The 23,477-nt window shown below is 38.1% G+C and overlaps 2 protein-coding genes across 2 annotated transcripts in view; both read right to left on the minus strand.

Moving 5' to 3' along the window:
- LOC136251323 (uncharacterized) overlaps window positions 1–23,477 on the minus strand; it is an 86,660-nt gene that overhangs the window by 24,923 nt on the left and 38,260 nt on the right. The window lies entirely within an intron of this gene.
- Window positions 2,284–23,289, minus strand: LOC136251334 (tyrosine-protein kinase receptor UFO-like). The gene is made up of 12 exons (XM_066043774.1): window positions 23,283–23,289; window positions 8,680–8,726; window positions 8,229–8,623; window positions 7,639–8,065; window positions 5,951–6,057; window positions 4,562–4,660; window positions 4,250–4,327; window positions 3,984–4,195; window positions 3,739–3,848; window positions 3,308–3,467; window positions 2,563–2,699; window positions 2,284–2,508 (listed from the first exon to the last, which is right to left on the minus strand). The coding sequence occupies exons 2-12, from the start codon at window positions 8,706–8,708 to the stop codon at window positions 2,409–2,411; spliced, it is 1,854 nt and encodes a 617-aa protein (XP_065899846.1). The 5' UTR covers window positions 8,709–8,726; window positions 23,283–23,289; the 3' UTR covers window positions 2,284–2,408.

Here is a 23,477-nt window from a genome sequence, read left to right on the forward strand (position 1 = left end):
AAAGTGTGCGAAAAGAAGTAGAAGAAAAAAACGAAGAAAAAAACCCCCAAACTTTGGCCACTCGTATCTCGGAAATGGCTGGAGCGATTTTCTTCAAATTTGGAATGTGGACTCCCCTACCTAGCCGACACTTCTGCGGTAACTTTGGTTTCAATCGGATAAGGAATCACGGAGCTACAAAGGTGTGAAAATCGCGTTTACTTTCTTACTCGCGGTGCAGCGCGCCGGCTTCTTGGGCCGCACGACACACTACCGTGTGTCTTGAGTGTGTCTTGATAGCTTATTTCACACATTCAACAGAGAGATTAAGCATCATCAAGACACTTGCTTGGATATCTGACAAGTGACGACACAATCTAGCAGGCACTGAATTTATAAAAAGAGAATATACAAAAAATTAATATTCCAGGCCAGTAGATCCTCATGACTTAACTATGGAGTGATATGTGTAATAAATGGCTACTAAACAGAATGTACGATGCAAGTACAATTTTCTTTCCTGCAAGAACTTTTTAACACTTAGTAAGGACACTACCAGCTCAACTTTCAAGAGATGTGATATTAACTTGTTTACACCAAATACAACCAATATGTGGTGCATGTGTGTGAACATGCATGTAGTGTTTGCACATTTTGTGTGTGTCTTGTGCTTGCATATGATGTAAGCGTGTGTTTCTATGTAGTGAAATAAAAATAATAGTATATATGATGTTTGTGATCTCTTTCATAACCCTCAGCAAAACATCTTGCTCTACGAGTGGCAAACCAAGCTAATAAGTTGTCCTCAGGGCACTACAGCCACTATGGCAGTGGCTGTAGCAGGTTTTATTCATTGATAAGTACAGAATGATTGATATACTCTAATAGAGCAGTCAGGCAATAAAATACTCTAATAGAACAGTCATCAAACAATATAGCTGAATATTTACATCTCTGTCTGAAAACACTCCTAGATCCCAGCTGCAATCTCAGAGTTACTATTTTAAGATGATGGCATTCCCCAAGATCACATAGAAAAGCATGGTTTGCAAATAAGTGCTTTACACACATCTTCCCTGACTGTAGTCATTACTTGGCCTGACCAGTAAATTGCAGTAATTTCCACCGGCCCTTGTCCTAATAAAAATTAAAAAATAGCAGCTACTATAGGATTGTATTTGGTCACATACAAGGCAGAATTCATCATACACCCCCATGGCTAGAACATTAAGTCTGTAAATTATACAAATTTGTGATATCCCCCAAAAATACCTTTGCTGTAAAAAAAGGTGCATCCAAGAAACTATAACCCCATGTAAAAACAGCTCAGCTGTGGAAAAATACTCCATGAAATTAACTGGTAACTGAAAGAGCTGATATCTGGAGCGGCCTAGAATCAATGTTACTGCAACTGACTATGATTACCAAAGATTTACCAAGTCCATGCAAGAATACCTTGGCTGTAAAACAGGCAAATAAAAATAACTCGCAACTAAAACAACTGATATCTGAAGTGGCCAATAATAAAAGTTAAGTTGATACAACTAACTACAATTAACTTGCAACATTGAATTTTAATCATTCACTTGTGTTCTATACATTCACCCTTGCTACATCCTAAATTAATTCTTTGTAACTCTAATTGGCTGGTAATTGGCCACCTTTTTTCTTTACACTGACTATTGAAAAAGGCAGCCAAATTACCTGCCAATTAGAGTTAATTTAGGATGTAGCAAGGGTGAATGTATAGAACACAGTTGAATGATTAAGACTCAATAATACAAGTTAATAATTGTAGTTAGTTGTATCAACTTAACTTTTATTCTTGGCCGCTTCAGATATCAGCTGTTTTAGTTGCCAGTTACTTTTTATTTGCCTGTTTTACAGCCAAGGTATTCTTGCATGGACTTTGGTAATCATAGTCAGTTGTAGTAACATTGATTCTTGACCACTCCAGATATCAGCTCTTTCAGTTACCAGTTAATTTCATGGAGTGTTTTCTACAGCTGATCTGTTTTTACATGGGTTACAGATACTTGTAGTTTCTTGGACGTGACTTTTTTTACAGCAAAGGTGTGTTTGGGGAGCACACACTCAAACTCCGTGTATGTATCTTGTTCCTTCACCACCATCTATAGTTTCTTTTAAATCACAAATTCTTAAATAATTTCAATATTTGTAGGGCAATCTTAAATCTGATCTCTATAGTAATTCATTTAAAAGTGAATTGTACACTACCATCTAATTAGAAACACATGAGAAACATTTACGTACTTTAGCAGATTGTGTTGGAAGAGTCCAGGCAGTTACGGATTAATTCCACAAGAATGACAAACTGACATACTAAAAATATCACACAGCAGCCTCATTTACAGTGGCACATGCATAAAGTGTGCTACATCTATAAATTTTATTATGAAATTAATAAATCATTCATTAAACAATTGTTGGTCTATTTTCTCCACAAGTACAGTAAATGTTGGTCTATCCTCTGGAGTGAAGCTCCAACAGTTTCTCATTATCTCATACCTGTTTATAAACATGATAATAACAGATCAGTCACCTAAACATTTAGGTACTTACATTTCATCTGAGCTAAGAGGTGGTTTATCAAGTACTCTTCCACTTCTCAGATAAGCTGCCATCTCAATAGCATCAACAGATGGGTATGGTTGTAATCCAAGAGTAAATATTTCCCAACAGGTCACTCCAAATGACCACTATAATATTATTATATATAAATATACACATGTACATGCAGTGACTGAACTACTATAATGCTTTTGCATGATATTATGTTGTCACAGTTGCATTAGGTGAAAAAAGTGACAATTTTTAATAAGCATACTAAAAAATAGATAGTGCAAAATTTGGACAGTGGCACCTCTTAAATTTGAGAATATCAATGCACAATTACCTTCTGAAAGTAGACAATGCATATGGCTTGTATTCAAAGATGTCCACAATCTGTCAGTCTCTACAGAATACATTGGAAGCTAGCCCACAAGAAAAATTTCAGACTCTTGAAGCTCTTAGATGAGATTTTACTTAGGCCATTTCAAGTGTTTTCTTGCAAGTAAATTTGAGTGATATAAACATGCAACTATTCTAAAATAGTTGACTGCTTTATTTGTTACTAGCGTTTTACAGAAAAACGTGTAGTCATGGCCTCCCACTTCTTTTTTCCACTGTCTATGCAACACTGTAACTAATCTCACTGACAAATAACACAGTATACAGGTAATATTATGCATATTGATAGATTACTTATTCCACAGCATTAATGTTCATAATTATACAACATACATTGACATATTACTATACTTACTACATCTGTTTTGACAGTAAATGTTCTGTCCAACAGTGCCTCAGGTGCTAGCCATTTCACTGGTAAAAGAGCAGGATGATCCAGCCTGTAGTAGTCTGATACATAAATGTCACGAGAGAACCCAAAATCTGCAACTTTAGCTACCATATGCTCATCCAACCTATACATAAATGTACATACATATCAATACTATTGCAGATACAATGGAATGAAATAGTCCATAATTTATCGCACACTGTATAGGTACATGTTACACAGTGGAGGAACACTATGCATCTGTTAACTAATAATATCAACTGAAACTGCATCACACCTGATACTATGTACTATTTCAATTTTAGTATTCAAAAGGTATACAGCTACACACAGCATTATAATTTCATAAACAACGTTATTTATTATCCACGTAATACGGCAATCAAAAAACATACATGCAGTTCCGAGCAGCTAGATCTCGATGTACAAAGTGTAGTGATGAAAGGTATTGCATTCCTTTAGCAACATCCAAACACATTTCAACAAGTTTACTGTGACTGAGATCCTAATGGAAGCAAAGCAAATCACCATTACTATATATACAGTATGGTCTCTCTGACCCTAACAATGTTCAGAATTAAAATTAATTGTTTATTTAATAAAGCAAACAAAATGTCTGTGGTGTTATTTTGTTATTTACTTCAGGAAATTCAGTAACTTCAATCTTGCTTCCTCGTTTTGATTTCAGAAATGATTTTACATCACCATGACACATGTATGGTAACACCATCAGTAGTATGGCTTCTTCTGGCACTACACTAACACCAATAAGACTCATGACATTTGGATGGTTGAACTCTTGAGCTGTAGTACACTCCTTAATAAATTCTTTAGTTTTACTTGATGAAATGTCTATGTAACATAATAATATGGCAATTTTGCATACCTGCCATCTATACAACTAACCTTTTAGTGTTTTAATGGCCACATTAATTGTTTTGCCTTTTTGTGTGCAAAATCCTTTGTAGACTATACCAAATGCTCCTGAAGCAAAAGTAACATTGAAACCATTAAAACACATAGCTATGAAATGATCGCAGCACCAACAGATTTACAAGATCCGATGCAAATTTGAGAAAGTAAATGATAATGATGGAACAAGTGTACATGTGCAGTGCAAAGTAATAATACTACATGTGCCATTACTCATGATGTGTTGATACAACTTGGTGTATGATGTAGGAAAGATATTCTAACTTTAAGTCAGCAGAAAAATACCTTCAGCTATCGGCTCCCCAATCTCTAAGTCACTGCTGCTGATCAAACAGGTGCTGAGTTGTTGTTCAAGTTCTGATGACAAGCCTTCAGTTACTGGTCCTAAATAAAACTCTTAGTACATAATAACTAGTATATTAAAAATTATAAATTTAAAAATGAAGTAGGGTTTCAAGCTATAAAAAGTAGTGAAACAAGAGATGAACAATGGTAGCTATTACAGCATAGCTCAGTGTTCAATCCCTACTTTGGCATGGTATAACAATTATTTTGTGCTCAATGCCAAAGTAAGGATTTCCCACTGAGCTATGCTTAATAGCTACCATTGTTCATCTCTTGTTTCACTACTTTTTATAGCTTGAAACCCTACTTCATTTTTAAATTTATAATTTTTAATATACTAGTTTGTTTAGTTTTTTTGTTAAAGCATACAGCTAGCTATAAACATGTGACTGTTTTATTAGGGTGACCGCTGTATTAGAGTATCTCTAGTCAGCCTGCGAAGATGTGCTTGCCCCAAAAAGGGGTATGGTCATCATGGTTTCGATCGATTATTAGACTAGAGTATCTCGAATCAGCCTACCAACTTAAGGGTGTATGGTCACAAATACAGCTAGCGTTAAAAGGGGCGTGGTCATTGTGGTCTCCATTGATAGATCGATAATACGTAGAATAAAGAATGGGCGTGACCTTGTTACCTATCGTGGAGTACTGGTACCTCAGTACAGTCGGGGGCCGTACAGTAGTGTAGTCTAAGCGCCTTAAATAATTTTGTGGCATCTATTATGCTGCTTAAAGAAAGTGTTGATATGGAAAGTTTACGCCTCGGTATGGTTTCGTTGGGTGAAGAAGAAGACAAGTAGCCTGATTGAAGATACAAGAAAAGACAAGGCGCACAGAGCGCACACTCATTGGAACCACAAAAGGCACATCCCACCGGTGAGTTTGTTGTTGTGGCGTAAAATGGTGACCGTGCGTTGCTTCGTTTGGGCTCTAGGCTTGTGACTGTGGTCAGTGAGTGAGTGAGTGAGTGAGTGAGTGAGTGAGTGAGTGAGTGAGTGAGTGAGTGAGTGAGTGAGTGAGTGAGTGAGTGAGTGAGTGAGTGAGTGAGACAAAAATTCGAGTTTTGACGATTTTTTTAAATTCTATATCCAGCCGCCAGTAAGTTTTTTTCTTGTTTTTAACACTACATTTGATGTTAGATGGGCTAATATTATTTCGTAAAGGTGATTTTCGTCATGTAAGAAGTTTCTAAGCTGGTTTTTAAGGGCAGTATTTTTGGCGGCGCGCGTCACTTTTGCTGCAAACCCTACTTAAACAGTACTACTGTACTGTTTGATGGAGACAGTTGTTAGTGCTAAAGGATTTCCACTTCAAACACAAGTCACTTACCATGATGACTATCAACTTTGTTTTCATTAACTGAATATGACACTTGTTTAGGGAGAGTCTCCTCATAACGAGGGTTGGTCTTTAAACGATTCAACAATACCACAAAGCTGAAAGATTACACAGTTAATACTAACAGAAAATATCTTGTGATTACAATAATAAATTAATTAATGTTTCATTTGAATAACTAATCAAACTATTGCACACTGCTTATACACAAAGAGCAAAACCATTGGCTGTCATATACATGGTTGCAACTATTGTAGAGGGAATTTTTTTGTTTTTGCAGATTGTCACTTCAAGGGGAAGATTAACCTTTACCCAATTTTTAAGGGAAAATACTTCATATATGGAATCGTACAAAGTGAGGTATGAATTTGAGACGTTTTTACACATTTACAAGGACACTACTGTGTTAGCTAGCTATAGAGTTGTGTCGTGTAAAAGACAAGACAATGTGGTATTTAGCCACATGCTCAAATATCCTCCCTTTTCCTGTGTCTAATTTTCCATGACGTTATCTCTCTCACATCATCCATTTGGCTTTGTTGAGCAGCAACAATTCCAGAAGACAGCACACTGTTCCAACCAATAGCTAACTGAACCAATGGCAGCTAGGATCTTGAAGGATCTTCCTTCACAGTTAAATATCCATTTGATCAGAGTCATTTTAATGCAATGAGTAAATATTTCAAGGGGACATGCATAGCTTCAGGTGCAAGGTATCAATGTAGGAAAATCTTTCCAGGATCTGGACTAGAACCCCACAGGTGGCTGAGGCTGCAACATACCCATGCTTCATGGGTGAGTACCTGAAGTCCCACCTGAACCTCACTCATTATCTAAGACTAGTCTGGCGCTGCTGACCTTTTTACGCCGCTCGCTTTTTGATTAGTTGGGCGGCGCTCGCAGTAAAAGGGTCTGGTCACAACCGCATACTAAACTTGCGTGTGCTGCCACTATAGTGGCAGCACCAATCAAGTCGCAGCATTTGTAATTAAACTGAACATTCAGCACGTAAAGAGTGGAACCATGGATACTATTGTCCGGAGGGTATCGTATCTACGGTAACTATGCATGGTCTTACTTGGAAGAGGACGGAGTGCGCTGTTATCAACTGTATACAGAAGTTGGCTACATGAGGTACGCCTCTGACAGTGCTGTCAAACTCGAAGCATAGATTATATATTCTTTACCATATATAATCTATGCTCGAAGCGAGGTTCGAAGCCATAATTCTACAGTGTTACCATGACAAAACCTGCGTGATTCAGACGTTAATTAATTCCAGCTGCACAAGTTTAGTATGTGGTTGTGACCAGACCCTTTTATAGCGAGCGACGTAAAAGGGTCGGCAGCGCCAGACTAATGTAAGACATGGACAGTTGTCATTTGCTTCCCAGGTTATTACTAGGTACCACTGATGACACAGCTGGATGGTGGGCTGCTTCCCCAGGTCTCAATTTACAGCTAGGTAGTTTAAGCAGTGTTAAGTTTTTTGCTCACCAACTGGACACACCCTACCACCCACCTATCCACATGTACACACACACACACACACACACACACACACACACACACACACACACACACACACACACACACACACACACACACACACACACACACACACACACACACACACACACACACAAACACACGCACACACACACAACACAGCATCTTACTTATCATTCATGTTGTCTTGTCCCCTTCCTTTCTTCACTACACACACAATTAGCACTGCAAGAATAAGTACAAATATTCCTGTTCCAAAGAATACAATGATGATGATGATAATGATAATAAACCAAGAATTTGCTGAATCAGAATTATCTGGTGTATTAGGTCCCACTGTAATTGATGGTATAGTAGTGGATTCCACTGAACCACTAGAGGATGCTGTAGTAATGGTGGGTATTATGTTAATAGTAGATCCCACAGCACTACTAGTAGAGTCTATAACAGATGAAGTTGATAACAAAACAATAGCAGATTGTATAGCAGTAAAAGACTCTGTGATACTAGTAGTGTGGTCCATAACAGATGCTGTTGGTCCCAAAACAGTAGTAGAACCTACAATAGTACTAGATTCTATCACACTGACATCTCCATCTAAAGAAATAATAAACCGGTATGTACTGCAAGCAGCTATGCACTATCAGTGTTACATAACAATAATTATTTGTAAAGCAAAATGACAGCCATATCAATTTCCACAAAACAGCAGATATCTTCCTATCATAAGTGTGCATAGTAAATTGATTACTGTACTTACCTAGTATGTATGCAAATTGTATTAATGGTTGCTCTCTTGGTGTAGACAGTGTTTCACTTAAGCGTATTGTTGATAGTAAGTTGTCCTCTTCATCTTTAATATATGTTGTGAATCCTATTGTGTCAATGCTCCACACAACATAGAGTGAACCAGCTGGATGGTAATAACCTATGACATCTCCAGCTTGAAATGCCATTCTGTTGCTAGTACTAAGAGTCATATTGGCTAGCCAATAATCATTGGCCTCCTGTAGGCTACTCTCAACCAATTGAACTTCTGCTACCTTATTATATTCATCGTTTCTATTTTGAGCTAGTCGCCAAACTTGGATATAAGGAAGAGATCCAGAAGTGCTCCTCCTGTGCAAGCTAACAGTAATACCAGTTATGATACCACTACAAGTAAAGTTAGCACGTGGGACAATCATTTGTCTTCTTTGAGCTTCCCTAACGTTTCCCCTCCGTTGGACTGTGACATCATAAAAGCATTCTTGACCACCTAAAGTTAATACCACAAACACCATACACAAACTTTCACATTGCTAAACTGTACCTATTACAGCAAACATCAATAAATCATATTATATAGTGTAACATGTACAAGAGTAAGTAACCTTTGTTAACATTATAATTTGAATATGTTTTGAATAGTACAAAGCATGTGTGAAGCCAATTTATGAGACATCACTAACCTGAAGTTGTTATACAGTGTAGTACCATAGTGACTAACAGTAATGAGATGGAGATCAACTTGATCATGATACAAGATGGTGTGAGATAGTTACCTGTATTTTAAATATGATTTTGCAATTATTGGTTACAAATTATTTATACAATAATTGCCATTTAGTTATTAATATGTACAAGTACTCCTCATTCATTAAACGATGTGCAACCTTGAAGATAATGTATCACCTGGACACACAGCTCTGTGGTGATTTTAAAGAGGGTTTCTGAAAATTATAAATAAAAATAAGAGAACTTGACTGCTCTATTGGAGTACCTCAATCTTTTTCAATGAAATGGGAAGTGAAAAGTGAAGTGTTGCTGAGCATTTAGTAAAATGGATGCTATATCATGAAATTACTTTTATATACTGCTGAAATGTAGTGGTAGGATAATTTGTCAACACAGCAATAACACACAGTATAGCTATTGAGCTTATAGCTTATGAACTGAAACTGAGCTAACTTTAATGACTAAAACCATAGAAACCTTACTTACTTCAATAGGTAAAGTAGTACATGTATCAAGACACACGGTAGTGTGTCGTGCGGCCCAAGAAGCCGGCGCGCAACCCCGTGAGTATATTGACAGGAAGAAAGAAAACGCAATTTTCGCACCTCCGTAGCTCTGTGCTGCCTTGATGAAACAAGACAAATTTTGCTGTGTACATTCCCTCCAACTTCAGTACTCCACATTCCAAATTTGAGCGAAGTCGCTTCAGGAATTCCTGAGATAAGCGACTTCAAAAATTGGCTTAGTTTCTTTGTTTTGTTTTTTTTTCCTTCTTATTTTTCTTCCTCTTTTCGCACACTTACAAAAACTGCTATAAAACGCGAACGTGTTATCCGATTGCCTTGAAATTTGGCACACAGAAGGGGGATATAAAGGCGCATCTCGGTACCAACTTTGGCTGGAATACGATAAACAGGCAAAGAGTTATGAGCGATTATGCACGAAAAATAACACCAATATGTTGACACGCCTACAGGGTAAACCGCCTTTGGGAAGAAGCTGAAAATCGGTGGGTGAATAGGTTAACTATTGAACCTCAAACCTTTTGTGGTTTGAAAGAAATCGAGCTAAAAACCAGGAAGATACAGCAAAAAAATCAACAGTGTGTAACAATTATGCAATCGAGATTAACTAATTTTTAATTTATTTTATTTTATTATTATTATTATTATCTAATCCAAAACAGCCAAGCTGTAAAAAAACAGTGCGGCCCTCAAAAAGGCTATGGTGAAAAAAGATGTGAAATCCAAGGTGGCGGCCAAGAAATGGCTGTGATGGTAGGTTAATGGTAAAAATTTTAATAACGACAATTCAAGTGAATTTTTGTGCCACTTGGTCATGGCAAAAAAATTACCTAAATTGCCGTTATTAAAATTTTTACCATTAACCTACCATCACAGCCATTTCTTGGCCGCCACCTTGGATTTCACATCTTTTTTCACCATAGCCTTTTTGAGGGCCGCACTGTTTTTTTACAGCTTGGCTGTTTTGGATTAGATTTCATTTCTTTTTGTATTTGTATACCCCAAAGCCGGCCTATGGCTAGCTTTGGGACTTTTTTAACCTGTCTTTTTTTCTTTACTACAGGAAGAAGAAAATGTGAAGCAGATGTACTTTAAATATTTCTGATTTTATCAGTAAATGTACAAATTATATATATAATACATATATTTATCATAGAACTCTCCATGGTGGTTTCTTTGTAACTGAACACTCTACAAGGTGACTTCTTCTTGCTGCTCTCTCTGCAGGGTGAATGTTTGTAGCTGAACAATCTACAAGGTAACTTCTTCTAGCTGATCTATCTACAGGGTGATTTGTTTGTAGCTGAATTATCTACAAGGTAACTTCTTTTAGCTGATCTCTCTACAGGGTGATTTGTTTGTAGCTGAATTCTGTGCAGGAGATTTGTTTGCAGCTGAGTTCTTTACAGAAAGGTTTCTTTGTATCTGAACTCTCTACAAGGTAACTTCTTATAACTGATCTTTCTACAGGGCAATTTGTTTGTGGCTGAATTTTCTACAGGGTGATTTCTTTGCAGCTGAACTCTCTACATGGTGGTTTCTTTGTAACTGAACTCTCTACAAGGTAATTTCTTCTAGCTGATCTCTCTACAGGGAGATTTGTTTGTAGCTGAACTCTCTACAGGTGATTTGTTTGCAGCTGAACTCTCTACATGATGGTTTCTTTGAAGCTGAACTCTCCACAAGGTAACTTCTTCTAGCTGATCTTTCTACAGGGTGATTTGTTTGTAGCTGAACTCTATACAAGGAAACTTCTTCTAGCTGATCTCTCTACAGGGAGATTTGTTTGTAGCTGAACTCTCTACAGGTGATTTCTTTGCATCTGAACTCTCTACATGATGGTTCTTTGTAGCTGAACTCTCTACAAGGTGACTTCTTCTAGCTGATCTTTCCACAGGGTGATATGTTTGTAGCTGATCTCTCTACAGGGAGATTTGTTTGCAGCTGAACTCTCTACATGATGGTTTCTTTGTAACTGAACTCTCTACAAGGTAATTTCTTCTAGCTGATCTCTCTACAGGGAGATTTGTTTGTAGCTGAACTCTCTACAGGTGATTTCTTTGCAGCTGAACTCTCTACATGATGGTTCTTTGTAGCTGAACTCTCTACAAGGTGACTTCTTCTAGCTGATCTTTCTACAGGGTGATTTGTTTGTAGCTGATCTCTCTACAGGGAGATTTGTTTGCAGCTGAACTCTCTACATGATGGTTTCTTTGTAACTGAACTAGGTGACTACTTCTAGCTGATCTTTCTACAGGGTGATTTGTTTGTAGATGAACTCTCTACAAGATAATTTCTTCTAGCTGATCTCTCTACAGGGAGATTTGTTTGTAATTGAACTCTCTACAGGTGATTTTTTTGTAGCTGATTTCTCTACATGATGGTTTCTTTGTAGCTGAACTATCTACAAGGAATCATTTTGTTAACAATTTTGACAGTAATAACCTATGTGTACTTTTTATTTCCGTTGCCACTGTTCCAAATGTTTAAACATTCCAGCTCCTACAAACTATTTTATTCTTTAACTTGTACTCTTTATAGCTACCCCTTGTAATTATTATTTGTAGTTATATAGCTTATTGTAATTTGTAAGTAATTAATTATGGCTACCAGTGCAAGACACTGGTAGACCTTCAGTTCTGTAATTTAATTGTTATAAGCTCTTAAATATTGTTTAATTTTGTTCATTGATCTGTACAGTTCTGTAAAGTATTAATAATAATAATAAATAACAAGGTAGCTTCTTCTATTGATCTCTCTACAGGGCGATTTGTTTGTAGTTGAACTCTCTACATGGTAGTTTCTTTGCAGCTGAACTCTACAAGGTGATTTCTTCTAGTTGAACTATCTCTTTCCATAGTTGCATGAACTTCCTACAAGGTAACTTCTTCTAGCTGATCTCACTACAGGGTGAATTGTTTGTAGCTGATCACTCTACAGGGTGAATTGTTTGTAGCTGATCTCTATACAGGTTACCTGTTTCTAGCTGATCTCTTGAATTCTCTTCAGGGTGACTGCTCTATTAGGATGACTGCTCTATTAGAGTATCTCGATCTCGCACTTGCTGCACCAAGTTGGATTTCGTGTTATAACTCCGTGGCTTTAAGTCTGATTCTTCTACACCATTGAAGAGCCTTTCTAAGATGATTACTCCATCTATACAGCGATTTTCAAAGCATTACCCCAAGCGGTTTATCTGGTAGGCGTGGCAAGTAATAGTTTTTTATTAGCTAATCTCGATTGCGTAATTGTTACACACTGTTGGTTTTTTCGGTGTATCTTCCTGGTTTTTAGCTCGATTTCTTTCAAACCACAAAAGGTTTTAGGTTCAATAGTTAACCTATTCACCCACCGATTTTCAGCTTCTTCCCATACGCGGTTTACCCTGTAGGCGTGACAACATATTAGTGTTATGTTTCGTGAATAATCGCTCATAACTCTTTGCCTGTGTATCGTATTCCAACCAAAGTTGGTACAGAGATGCGCCTTTATACCCCCCTTCTGTGTGCCAAATTTCAAGGCGATCGGATATGGCGTTCGAGTTTTATAGCAGTTTTTGTAAGTGTGCGAAAAGAGGAAGAAAAATAAGAAGAAAAAAAAAACGAAGAAACTAAGCCAATTTTTGAAGTCGCATATCTCGGGAACGCTTGAAGCGATGTCGCTCAAATTTGGAATGTGGAGTGCTGAAGGTGGAGGGAATGTCCACAGCAAACATCGTCTTGTTTCATCAAGGCAGCACAGAGCTACGGAGGTGCGAAAATTGCGTTTTCTTCCTTCCTGTCAATATACTCACGGGTGTTGCGCGCCGGCTTCTTGGGCCGCACGACACACTACCGTGTGTCTTGATTATGCTTGCCACGCCTACCAGATAAACCACTTGGGGTGATGCTTTAAAAATCGCTGTACAGATGGAGTTATCATCTTAGAAAGGCTCTTCAATGGTGTAGAAGAATCAGACTTAAAGCCACGGAGTTATAACACGAAATCCAACTTGGTGTAGCAAGTGCGAGATCGAGATACTTTAATAGAGCAGTCATCCTAATAGAGCAGTCACCCTGAACAGAATTCAAGAGATCAGTTAGAAATAAGTAACCTGTATAGAGATCAGCTACAAACAAATCACCCTGTAGAGAGTTCAGCTACAAACAATTCACCCTGTTCAGACATCAGTTAGAAGAAGTTTTCTTGTAGAGAGTTCAGTTACAAACAAATCACCCTGTTGAAAGATCAGCTAGAAGATGTCACCTTGTAGATAGTTCAGTTACAAAGAAACCACCATGTAGAGAATTCAGCTACAAACTAGTGACCCTGTAGATACATCAGCTAGAAGAAGTTACCTTGTAGAGAGTTCAGCTGCAAAGAAACCATTATGTAAAGAGCTCAGCTGCAAACAAATCACCTATACAGAATTCAGCTATACAAACAAATCACCCTGTAGAGAGATCAGCTAGAAGAAGTTACCTTGTAGATAGTTCAGCTACAAACAAATCACCCTGTACAGAGCTCAGTTAAAAGAGGTTTCCTTGTAGAAAGTTCAGCTACAGACAAATCACCCTGTAGAGAGATAAGTAAGAAGAAGTTACCTTGTAGATCGTTCAGCTACAAACAATTCACCCTGTAAAGAGATCAGCTAGAAGAAGTTACCTTGTAGAGAGTTCAGCTACAAAGAAACCATCATGTAGAGAATTCAGCTGCAAACAAATCATGTATAGAGAGTTCAGCTACAAACAAATCTCCCTGTAGAGAGATCAGCTAGAAGAAGTTTCCTTGTAGAGAGTTCTGCTACAAACAAATCACCCTGTAGAAAGATCAGCTAGAAGAAGTTACCTTGTAGAGAGTTCAGCTTCAAAGAAACAATCATGTGAGAGTTCAGGTACAAACAAATTGTCCTGTAGAGAGATCAGCTAGAAGAAGTTACCTTGTAGAGAGTTCAGCTACAAAGAAACCATCATGTAGATAGTTCAGGTACAAACAAATCACCCTGTTGAAAGATCAGTTATAGAAGAAATCACCTTGTAGAGAGTTCAGCTACAAAGAATCTATCATGTAGAGAGTTCAACTAGAAACAAATCACCCTGTAGAAAGATCAGCTATAGAAGAAATCACCTTGTAGAGAGTTCAGCTACAAAGAAACCATCATGTAGAGAGTTCAGCTAAAAAAAAACCGGCCTGTAGAGAGATCAGCTAGAAGAAATTACCTTGTAGAGAGTTCAGCTACAAAGAAACCATCATGTAGAGAGTTCAGCTGCAAACAAATCACCTGTAGAGAGTTAAGCTACAAACAAATCTCCCTGTAGAGAGATCAGCTAGAAGAAGTCACCTTGCAGGGAGTTCAGTTACAAAGAAATAAACCATGTATAGAGTTCAGCTGCAAACAAATCACCTGTAGAGAGTTCAGCTAGAAACAAGTCACCCTGTAGAGAGAACAGCTAGAAACAAGTCACCTTGTAGAGAGTTCGGCTAGAAGAAGTCACATTGTAGAGCTACAAAGAAACTACCATGTAGAGTTCAGCTGCAAACAAATCACCCTGTAGAGAACTCAGCTACAAACAAATCGCCCTGTAGAAAGATTAGCTAGAAGAAGTTACCTTATAGGGAGTTCAGCTATGAACAGATCACCCTGTAGAGAGTTCAGCTACAAACAAATCACCCTGTAGAGAGTTAAGTTACAAAGAAACCACCATGTAGAGAGTTCAGCTGCAAAAAAAATCAATCACTCTGTAGAGAGTTCAGCTAGAAGAAGTCATCTTGTAGAGAGTTAAGCTGCAAATAAATCACCCTGTAGAGAATTCAGCTACAAACAAATCACCCTGTAGAAAGATTAGCTAGAAGAAGTTACCTTGTAGAGAGTTCAGCTACAAAGAAACCACCATGTAGAGAGTTCAGCTGCAAACAAATCACCTGTAGAGAGTTCAGCTAGAAACAAGTCACCCTGTAGAGAGATCAGCTAAAAACAAGTCATCCTGTAGAGAGTTCAGCTAGAAGAAGTCACATTGTAGAGAGTTCAGCTACAAAGAAACTACCACGTAGAGAGTTCAGCTGCAAACAAATCATCCTGTAGAGAGTTCAGCTGGAAGAAGTCACCTTTTAGAGAGTTCAGCTACAAAGCAACCACCATGTAAAGAGTTCAGCTGCAAAAAACTCAATCACCTTGTAGAAAAAAAGGCTAGAAGAAGTTACCTTGTAGAGAAAGTTCAGCTACAAAGAAACCACCATGTAGAGAGTTCAGCTGCAAACAAATCACCTGTAGAGAGTTCAGCTAGAAACAAGTCACCCTGTAGAGAGTTCAGCTAGAAGAAGTCACATTGTAGAGAGTTCAGCTACAATGAAACTCCCATGTAGAGAGTTCAGCTGCAAACAAATCACCCTGTAGAGAACTCAGCTACAATCAAATATGCAGTGTAAAAAGATCAGCTAGAAGAAGTTACCTTGTAGAGAGTTCAGCTACAACGAAACCACCATGTAGAGAGTTCAGCTACAAACAAATCATTTGTAGAGAGTTCAGCTAGAAACAAGTCACCCTGTAGAGAGATCAGCTAGAAACAAGTCACCTTGTAGAGAGTTCGGCTAGAAGAAGTCACATTGTAGAGCTACAAAGAAACTACCATGTAGAGTTCAGCTGCAAACAAATCACCCTGTAGAGAACTCAGCTACAAACAAATCGCCCTGTAGAAAGATTAGCTAGAAGAAGTTACCTTATAGGGAGTTCAGCTATGAACAGATCACCCTGTAGAGAGTTCAGCTACAAACAAATCACCCTGTAGAGAGTTAAGTTACAAAGAAACCACCATGTAGAGAGTTCAGCTGCAAAAAAAATCAATCACTCTGTAGAGAGTTCAGCTAGAAGAAGTCATCTTGTAGAGAGTTAAGCTGCAAATAAATCACCCTGTAGAGAATTCAGCTACAAACAAATCACCCTGTAGAAAGATTAGCTAGAAGAAGTTACCTTGTAGAGAGTTCAGCTACAAAGAAACCACCATGTAGAGAGTTCAGCTGCAAACAAATCACCTGTAGAGAGTTCAGCTAGAAACAAGTCACCCTGTAGAGAGATCAGCTAAAAACAAGTCATCCTGTAGAGAGTTCAGCTAGAAGAAGTCACATTGTAGAGAGTTCAGCTACAAAGAAACTACCACGTAGAGAGTTCAGCTGCAAACAAATCATCCTGTAGAGAGTTCAGCTGGAAGAAGTCACCTTTTAGAGAGTTCAGCTACAAAGCAACCACCATGTAAAGAGTTCAGCTGCAAAAAACTCAATCACCTTGTAGAAAAAAAGGCTAGAAGAAGTTACCTTGTAGAGAAAGTTCAGCTACAAAGAAACCACCATGTAGAGAGTTCAGCTGCAAACAAATCACCTGTAGAGAGTTCAGCTAGAAACAAGTCACCCTGTAGAGAGTTCAGCTAGAAGAAGTCACATTGTAGAGAGTTCAGCTACAATGAAACTCCCATGTAGAGAGTTCAGCTGCAAACAAATCACCCTGTAGAGAACTCAGCTACAATCAAATATGCAGTGTAAAAAGATCAGCTAGAAGAAGTTACCTTGTAGAGAGTTCAGCTACAACGAAACCACCATGTAGAGAGTTCAGCTACAAACAAATCATTTGTAGAGAGTTCAGCTAGAAACAAGTCACCCTGTAGAGAGATCAGCTAGAAACAAGTCACCTTGTAGAGAGTTCAGCTAGAAGAAGTCACATTGTAGAGAGTTCAGCTACAAAGAAACCACCATTTAGAGAGTTCAGCTGCAAACAAATCACCCAGTAGAAAGTTCAGCTATGAACAGATCACCCTGTTGAGATTTCAGTTAGAAACAAGGAATCCTGTAGAGAGATCAGCTAGAAGTATCGCCTTGTAGAGAGTTCAGCTACAAACAAATCACCTGTAGAGAGTTCAGCTACAAACAAATCACCCTATAGAGAGATCAGCTAGAAGAAGTTACCTTGTAGGGATTTCAGCTACAAACAAATCACCCTGTAGAGAGTTCAGCTACAAAGAAACCATTCTGTAAAGAGCTCAGCTGCAAACAAATCACTTGTACAGAATTCAGCTACAAACAAATCACCCTGTAGAGAGATCAGCTAGAAGAAATTACCTTGTAGATAGTTCAGCTACAAACAAATCACCCTGTAGAAAGATCAGTTAGAAGAAGTTACCTTGGAGAAAGTTCAGCTACAAAGAAACCAGTTTGTAAAGAGCTCAGCTGCAAACAAATCACCTGTACAGAATTCAACTACGAACAAATCACCCTGTAGAGAGATCAGCTATAAGAAGTTACCTTGTAGATAGTTCAGCTACAAACAAATCTCCCTGTAGAGAGATCAGCTAGAAGAAATTACCTTGTAGAGAGTTCAGCTACAAAGAAACCACCATGTAGAGAGTTCAGCTGCAAAGAAATCACCCTGTAGAAAATTCTGCCAGAAACAAATTGCCCTGTAGAAAGATCAGTTAGAAGAAGTTACCTTTTAGATAGTTCAGCTACAAAGAAACCATTCTGTAAAGAGCTCAGCTGCAAACAAATCACCTATACAAAATTCAGCTACAAACACATCACCCTGTAGAGAGATCAGCTAGAAGAAGTTACCTTGTAGATCGTTCAGCTACAAACAATTCACCCTGTAGAGAGAGCAATTAGAAGAAGTCACCTTGTAGAGTGTTCAGTTACAAAGAAACCACCATGGAGATTTCTGTAATCAATGTGACCGGACTTGCGAAAAGGGGTCTTCCACACACATCCAATTCTGTAAACGTTGGAGACCATAACTCAGTGTTCAAGTAACATATTAACCAGAAAATTTCACCATGTGTTCAGCTATAGTGGTGCTCACCACTGCCCAAATATCAAGGCAATAGCTCTTTCCAATCTGAAGTTATCAATTGTCAAAGTTGGCAAATTGGATGTGTGTGGAAGACCCTTTTTCGCAAATCCGGTCACATATGTATTATACAGTATATATAATTTTTACTGATAAAATATTTAAAGTACATCTACTTCATCTTTTCTTCTTCCTGTAGTAAAGAAAAAAACATAGGTTAAAAAAGTCCCAAAGCTGGCCATAGGCCGGCTTTGGGGTATACAAATACAAAAAGAAATGAAATCTAATCCAAAACAGCCAAGCTGTAAAAAAAGTGTGCGGCCCTCAGAAAGGCTATGGTGAAAAAAGATGTGAAATCCAAGGTGGCGGCCAAGAAATGGCTGTGATGGTAGGTTAATGGTAAAAATTTTAATAACGACAATTCAGGTGAATTTTTGTGCCGCTTCACAAAATTTACCTAAATTGTCATTATTTAAATTTTTACCATTAACCTACCATCACAGCCATTTCTTGGCCGCCACCTTGGATTTCACATCTTTTTTCACCATAGCCTTTCTGAGGGCCGCACACTTTTTTTACAGCTTGGCTGTTTTGGATTAGATAAATTATAACAGCTGTTAATATACTATGTAGTTTATGGGTAAAATTCATAAGTCACTAGTCACAGTAACACAAAATTTCCTGTAATTGGGTTGACTTACTGTGTACAATAGTTCATGAGTTTTATCATCTAGCTCATTACTTTGAGTGTCACTAACTGTCACTGTAGTAAGCTATATTGCTTTGAGGTGACCAGTAACTTATGATAGGTTATTACAACCTTATAGTGATGCAGGGGTCAATGAACTTTTTATGGTGAAAAGGGAAATCATTTTCATCTGCATGACACCCATGTTAAGTGTCACTCAGTCATAATTACTGTACGTTAAATTCAGTGTTGGGCAAGTCACTTTGTGAAAATAACTAGTTACATATTACATGCAACTGAACTATTTAGTTACAGTTACATATTACCCATAAAATAAACTAACTGTAATAATATTACATATTATATTACTTTGTGTCCACAGCCTTAAGCTGTCACGTGTGAAACTACCACTTTATCACGTGACATGATTGCGTTGTTGGACAATATGTGACCGGATTTGACAAAACCAGGCTTCCACACACATCCAAATTTACGACTTTGAAGGACCATAATTCAGTATGAAATGAGCTATCAGTTTCAAAGCTGGACTTGTTATTACATAAAGCAATGAAAGCATTGTGTGAAAATTGTAGGGCAATAGCATACTGCGTTGTCAAGTTACTAGCAATTAAAGTCGAAGAATTGGATGTGTGTGGAAGCCTGGTTTTGTCAAATCCGGTCACATATGCAAATTGTGGTTATAAGTAAGAAGCTGGTGAATAAGCTTCATTCAGTAGGCCTCGTTACTTCGTTGTGGCTAGGCGTTACTCAGATGATAACTAACGAGATAAGTAACTTCATTACTTGTAGTAATATTATTACGTAATATTAGACTCGTTACAGTAACTATATTACTTAGGTAACGCATTACATTTGTAAGTAAAGTAGCTTGCGTTATATTACCTGTTTTTATAGCGTATTTCATTATATTACTTTGTTACCACAAAAGTAATAATATTATGCAACGCGTTACATAAGTAACGCTTTACTCCCAACACTGGTTAAATTCAGTTACTGCTATACTGTGGGAAAAGGCTAAGGCTTGCTGCATTATTATATAGCTTATATGAGACAAATATATAGCTACCGTAATTAGCTCTTTTTTGTTGTAAAATAATTTTCATATGCAAAAACTCGTACGAAAATTTCTTGCACAAAAATTTCACATAAGATCAAACTACTCTAATAGAGCAGTCATTCACGTAAATCATATGAAAATATTTTTACATGAAATTTTTTTGTACAAAAACAAAGTGAATTTCATATTCAAGCCAAATAATATTATAGATTTTAGGTTACTGTATAATAGAGGTCTTCAGAGAATATGCATATCACGTTTATACCCTCAAATAACATCAGAAAATATTATAGTTAGCAGCTCTGAGCATTTAAATTATGCACTATTTCCCAACTATCTCCCCTCAGCCAAAGTGAAGCTTTATAGAGGAAATTGACATGAAAGTGATGCTCACTGTGGGGAATTTGACAATCACTCATTAAGCATCCAAGTATCTAATTTCCACCTTAGCCTGAGGAGGGAGGATGGTGGGGCAATACATTGATAGGTATATATCATTTTAACATGATCTTGTGGCTGCTTGAGGCTGTTTAAAAAACAGGAAAGAATGGATGTTTTCTTAAAGACTATCCTTCAAAGAAAAGTCAATAAGTATATGCTTTAGTCACTAAGAAGTTTTAGGCCAAAATTATGTGAAATTCAACCTACAAGCCACAATTAAACAGCTTCAGCTACAAGACTCCACAGACAATCACGGATATATAATGCTTAACAATATATTTGTTCACTGGCTGATTCCCACTGGTACACAGTTGAGATGCTTATAGAGTGTCATGAATATGCCTATGGTCCAGACTATTGTGTTACATATCTGTTGTTTCAAAAATATCATGGCTATTCACATGACTTATGGGTGCACATCCCATATTAATTATGTATTCTTGAATTCTTCTTAAGACTTCTACACCTCTCGATTTAGCTAATTTTGAGCTCTGTTTGTCTCATGTACTTCTATCCAATCCATAAAGAAACTATATACATTTCTTGATGCTTACCAATGCTGACACAGTGTGACATCATAGATGTGGAGGTGCCTATTATATCTACTGGCATGACGGCGTATATAGCTAAATATTCAAAATAATTATTTAATTGACTGCAAAATCAGTGAGGCCACTCCAAACAAATTCTCTGTTTCCCCCACATCTAGTTACTGTCAGCTCTAAATATCCCATTATTCTGTATTCTTCCAGTTATTGTTGCATACTGACAGGCTCATGTCAGCTCACGTGTCAGCAGTGCTGTCAAGTCGGCACAAATTTCACGTTTGTGCTATTTTTGCAACTTAAAAAGGAAGGAACAAGCTTAAAGCATGCTTTTGTGCAGTTATTTAAGGTTGTGCCAGGCAAATAATGATGGCTTGAAAAGCTACCAATCTTATAATGATATTGATGATGGAAATGGACCGCCCGCCCGCATGCAAATATGGTTGAGTCCAGGACGGGAACTAACAAAGAATGTATTTAAAATGAATGTAAAGCACTTCTGCATATTACAAATAAGCTATACAAAATTCTAACTAGCTTAACTACCAAACTAAGTACTTTAACTACAAAACTAGCTACCTTAACTACAAAACAACCTTAATTAATAACATGGTTCAACAAGTCTATGCCATCTTCTGGGCATAAGCCTTAATGCCTCAGGATCATTTTGGCATTATATCGCCAGATAGTAACTGACAAGTGCTGAAGCAATTGTTTCCTTGTTAACTGTCTGGGAATACCACTTTTAACAGTGGTACGGTCGGCAATCATGGATAAGGTTGATAAAGCAAAGGGTGTCCATACACCAAACGACTCGCAAATCAGGGGAAAGAATTCACCACCATGGTTGTTAACAGTTTCCAAATAATGGTCATCCTTAGCCTCTTCACTGGCAGCAGCAGCTACCCCAGCCTTAGATGCAGCAGCGGAAATAAAGGAAGGCTGAGTTGTGCACCTGACAGAGAGGTCAAAGTAAGCAGACGGCCTAGAGTAAAATCAGGATGGTAAATGTCCCCAGGACGAGATTGATCAGAGGCAATGCTTTGCTCACGGAGAACACCAGGGTGATCTTGCAGTAGAGCATGATGTACTATAGAAACTAGAGCATCATGGCGTTGGATACGTAGTGGGCCATGAGAGCAACCAAGAAGATGGTCACCAAACTGATCTATGACAGACAAACATGTACAAAGTGGTAACAATGGGAAAAGAGGAACACCCAACCATAAACGGACAGTGATAACAAACTCATGTGGAGAAAAGGCCAAACCCAATGTTGGTTGAAGGATGACTTTCAGCCAGCCACTGCTGACACCAGAGGAGTGAGCAACAGCACGTAAACGAGCCTGGTCATGGATTGTGGAGGTGTTGAAAATGCTTGCAAATAATTGATCATCAAGGGAAGCCTGTAAGTCATTTTGGGAAGATATGTTAGAAAGCAAGATGGATAGACTTTGGAAATAGGAGATAGCACAATTTTCACCTGGAAAAAAGGAAGTCACATCAAAATTTGGTGCTAAACGGGACACCAAAATCCGGGCTGAGTTACAGGAACCCAAAAAGACTGGATGTGAAGAGCGTTGGGACGCACGCAAACCCAATTAAGCCTCCTAACCGGAATGGCAAAGTAGCTTGAGACCAAGCATTATCAGAGATGCTACAGCACAAAATTCTACTAAGACAGTTGCGTAGGTTAGAGTCAAACACAGATGGAAAGCAGCCTAATGATGAAGAAGGGACACAGCGCAATATGAGAGTGATCTTACAAACACTGAGACAGCTCCTAAGCAAATTCAATTCAATTTGAGGATCTCCAAGTTCTGCAAGCTTCTCCTGAATAGATGTAGTTTTTTCAAGTTTACTAGACAAAAAAGAAGCAAAAAAGTAGGTGGTCCCCACACAGGAGACCCTAAAAGCTCCAAACCACTGCTTTCAGGATTAATTCGTTTTATTGCATGAGGAAACAATACAACTCACATTTGGATAGATTGATATGCAAGCCAAAACTTGGCCCAGACTGAGTAAAGCAAGGAGAGAAGACCTAATGAAGAGAATGTATTATCTATAGTAGAACAGACTGAGAATGTATTTGGAGTGGTCTAATAATGTATGGCTACGTACTTTTGGCGGGGTGCACCCCTTGTAAAAGAGGTAACCATAACGACTCCAAACCGTCTATAGAAAGCCATATCTCGGACGAGTTTACAGCGTAGTTACAGACACATAAGAACGAACCTTCCGTGTTGTACTTGTATTTCAGTCCTCATTCGCTGCCGGCCTTAGTGCCCCCAACGGTCCAACCACAGTGGTCCAACCTACGTAGCGAGGTACGTAGCGTCTACTTCCGACTTCGAATACTGCCTTACCTGTCAACTGCGTAATTATCTATGGTAGAACACGCCCTTAATAAGCTGTGACCTTTCGTGGGAG

This window comes from Dysidea avara, chromosome 3 (assembly GCF_963678975.1).
Source record: "Dysidea avara chromosome 3, odDysAvar1.4, whole genome shotgun sequence".
Classification (NCBI taxonomy): Eukaryota; Metazoa; Porifera; class Demospongiae; order Dictyoceratida; family Dysideidae; genus Dysidea; species Dysidea avara.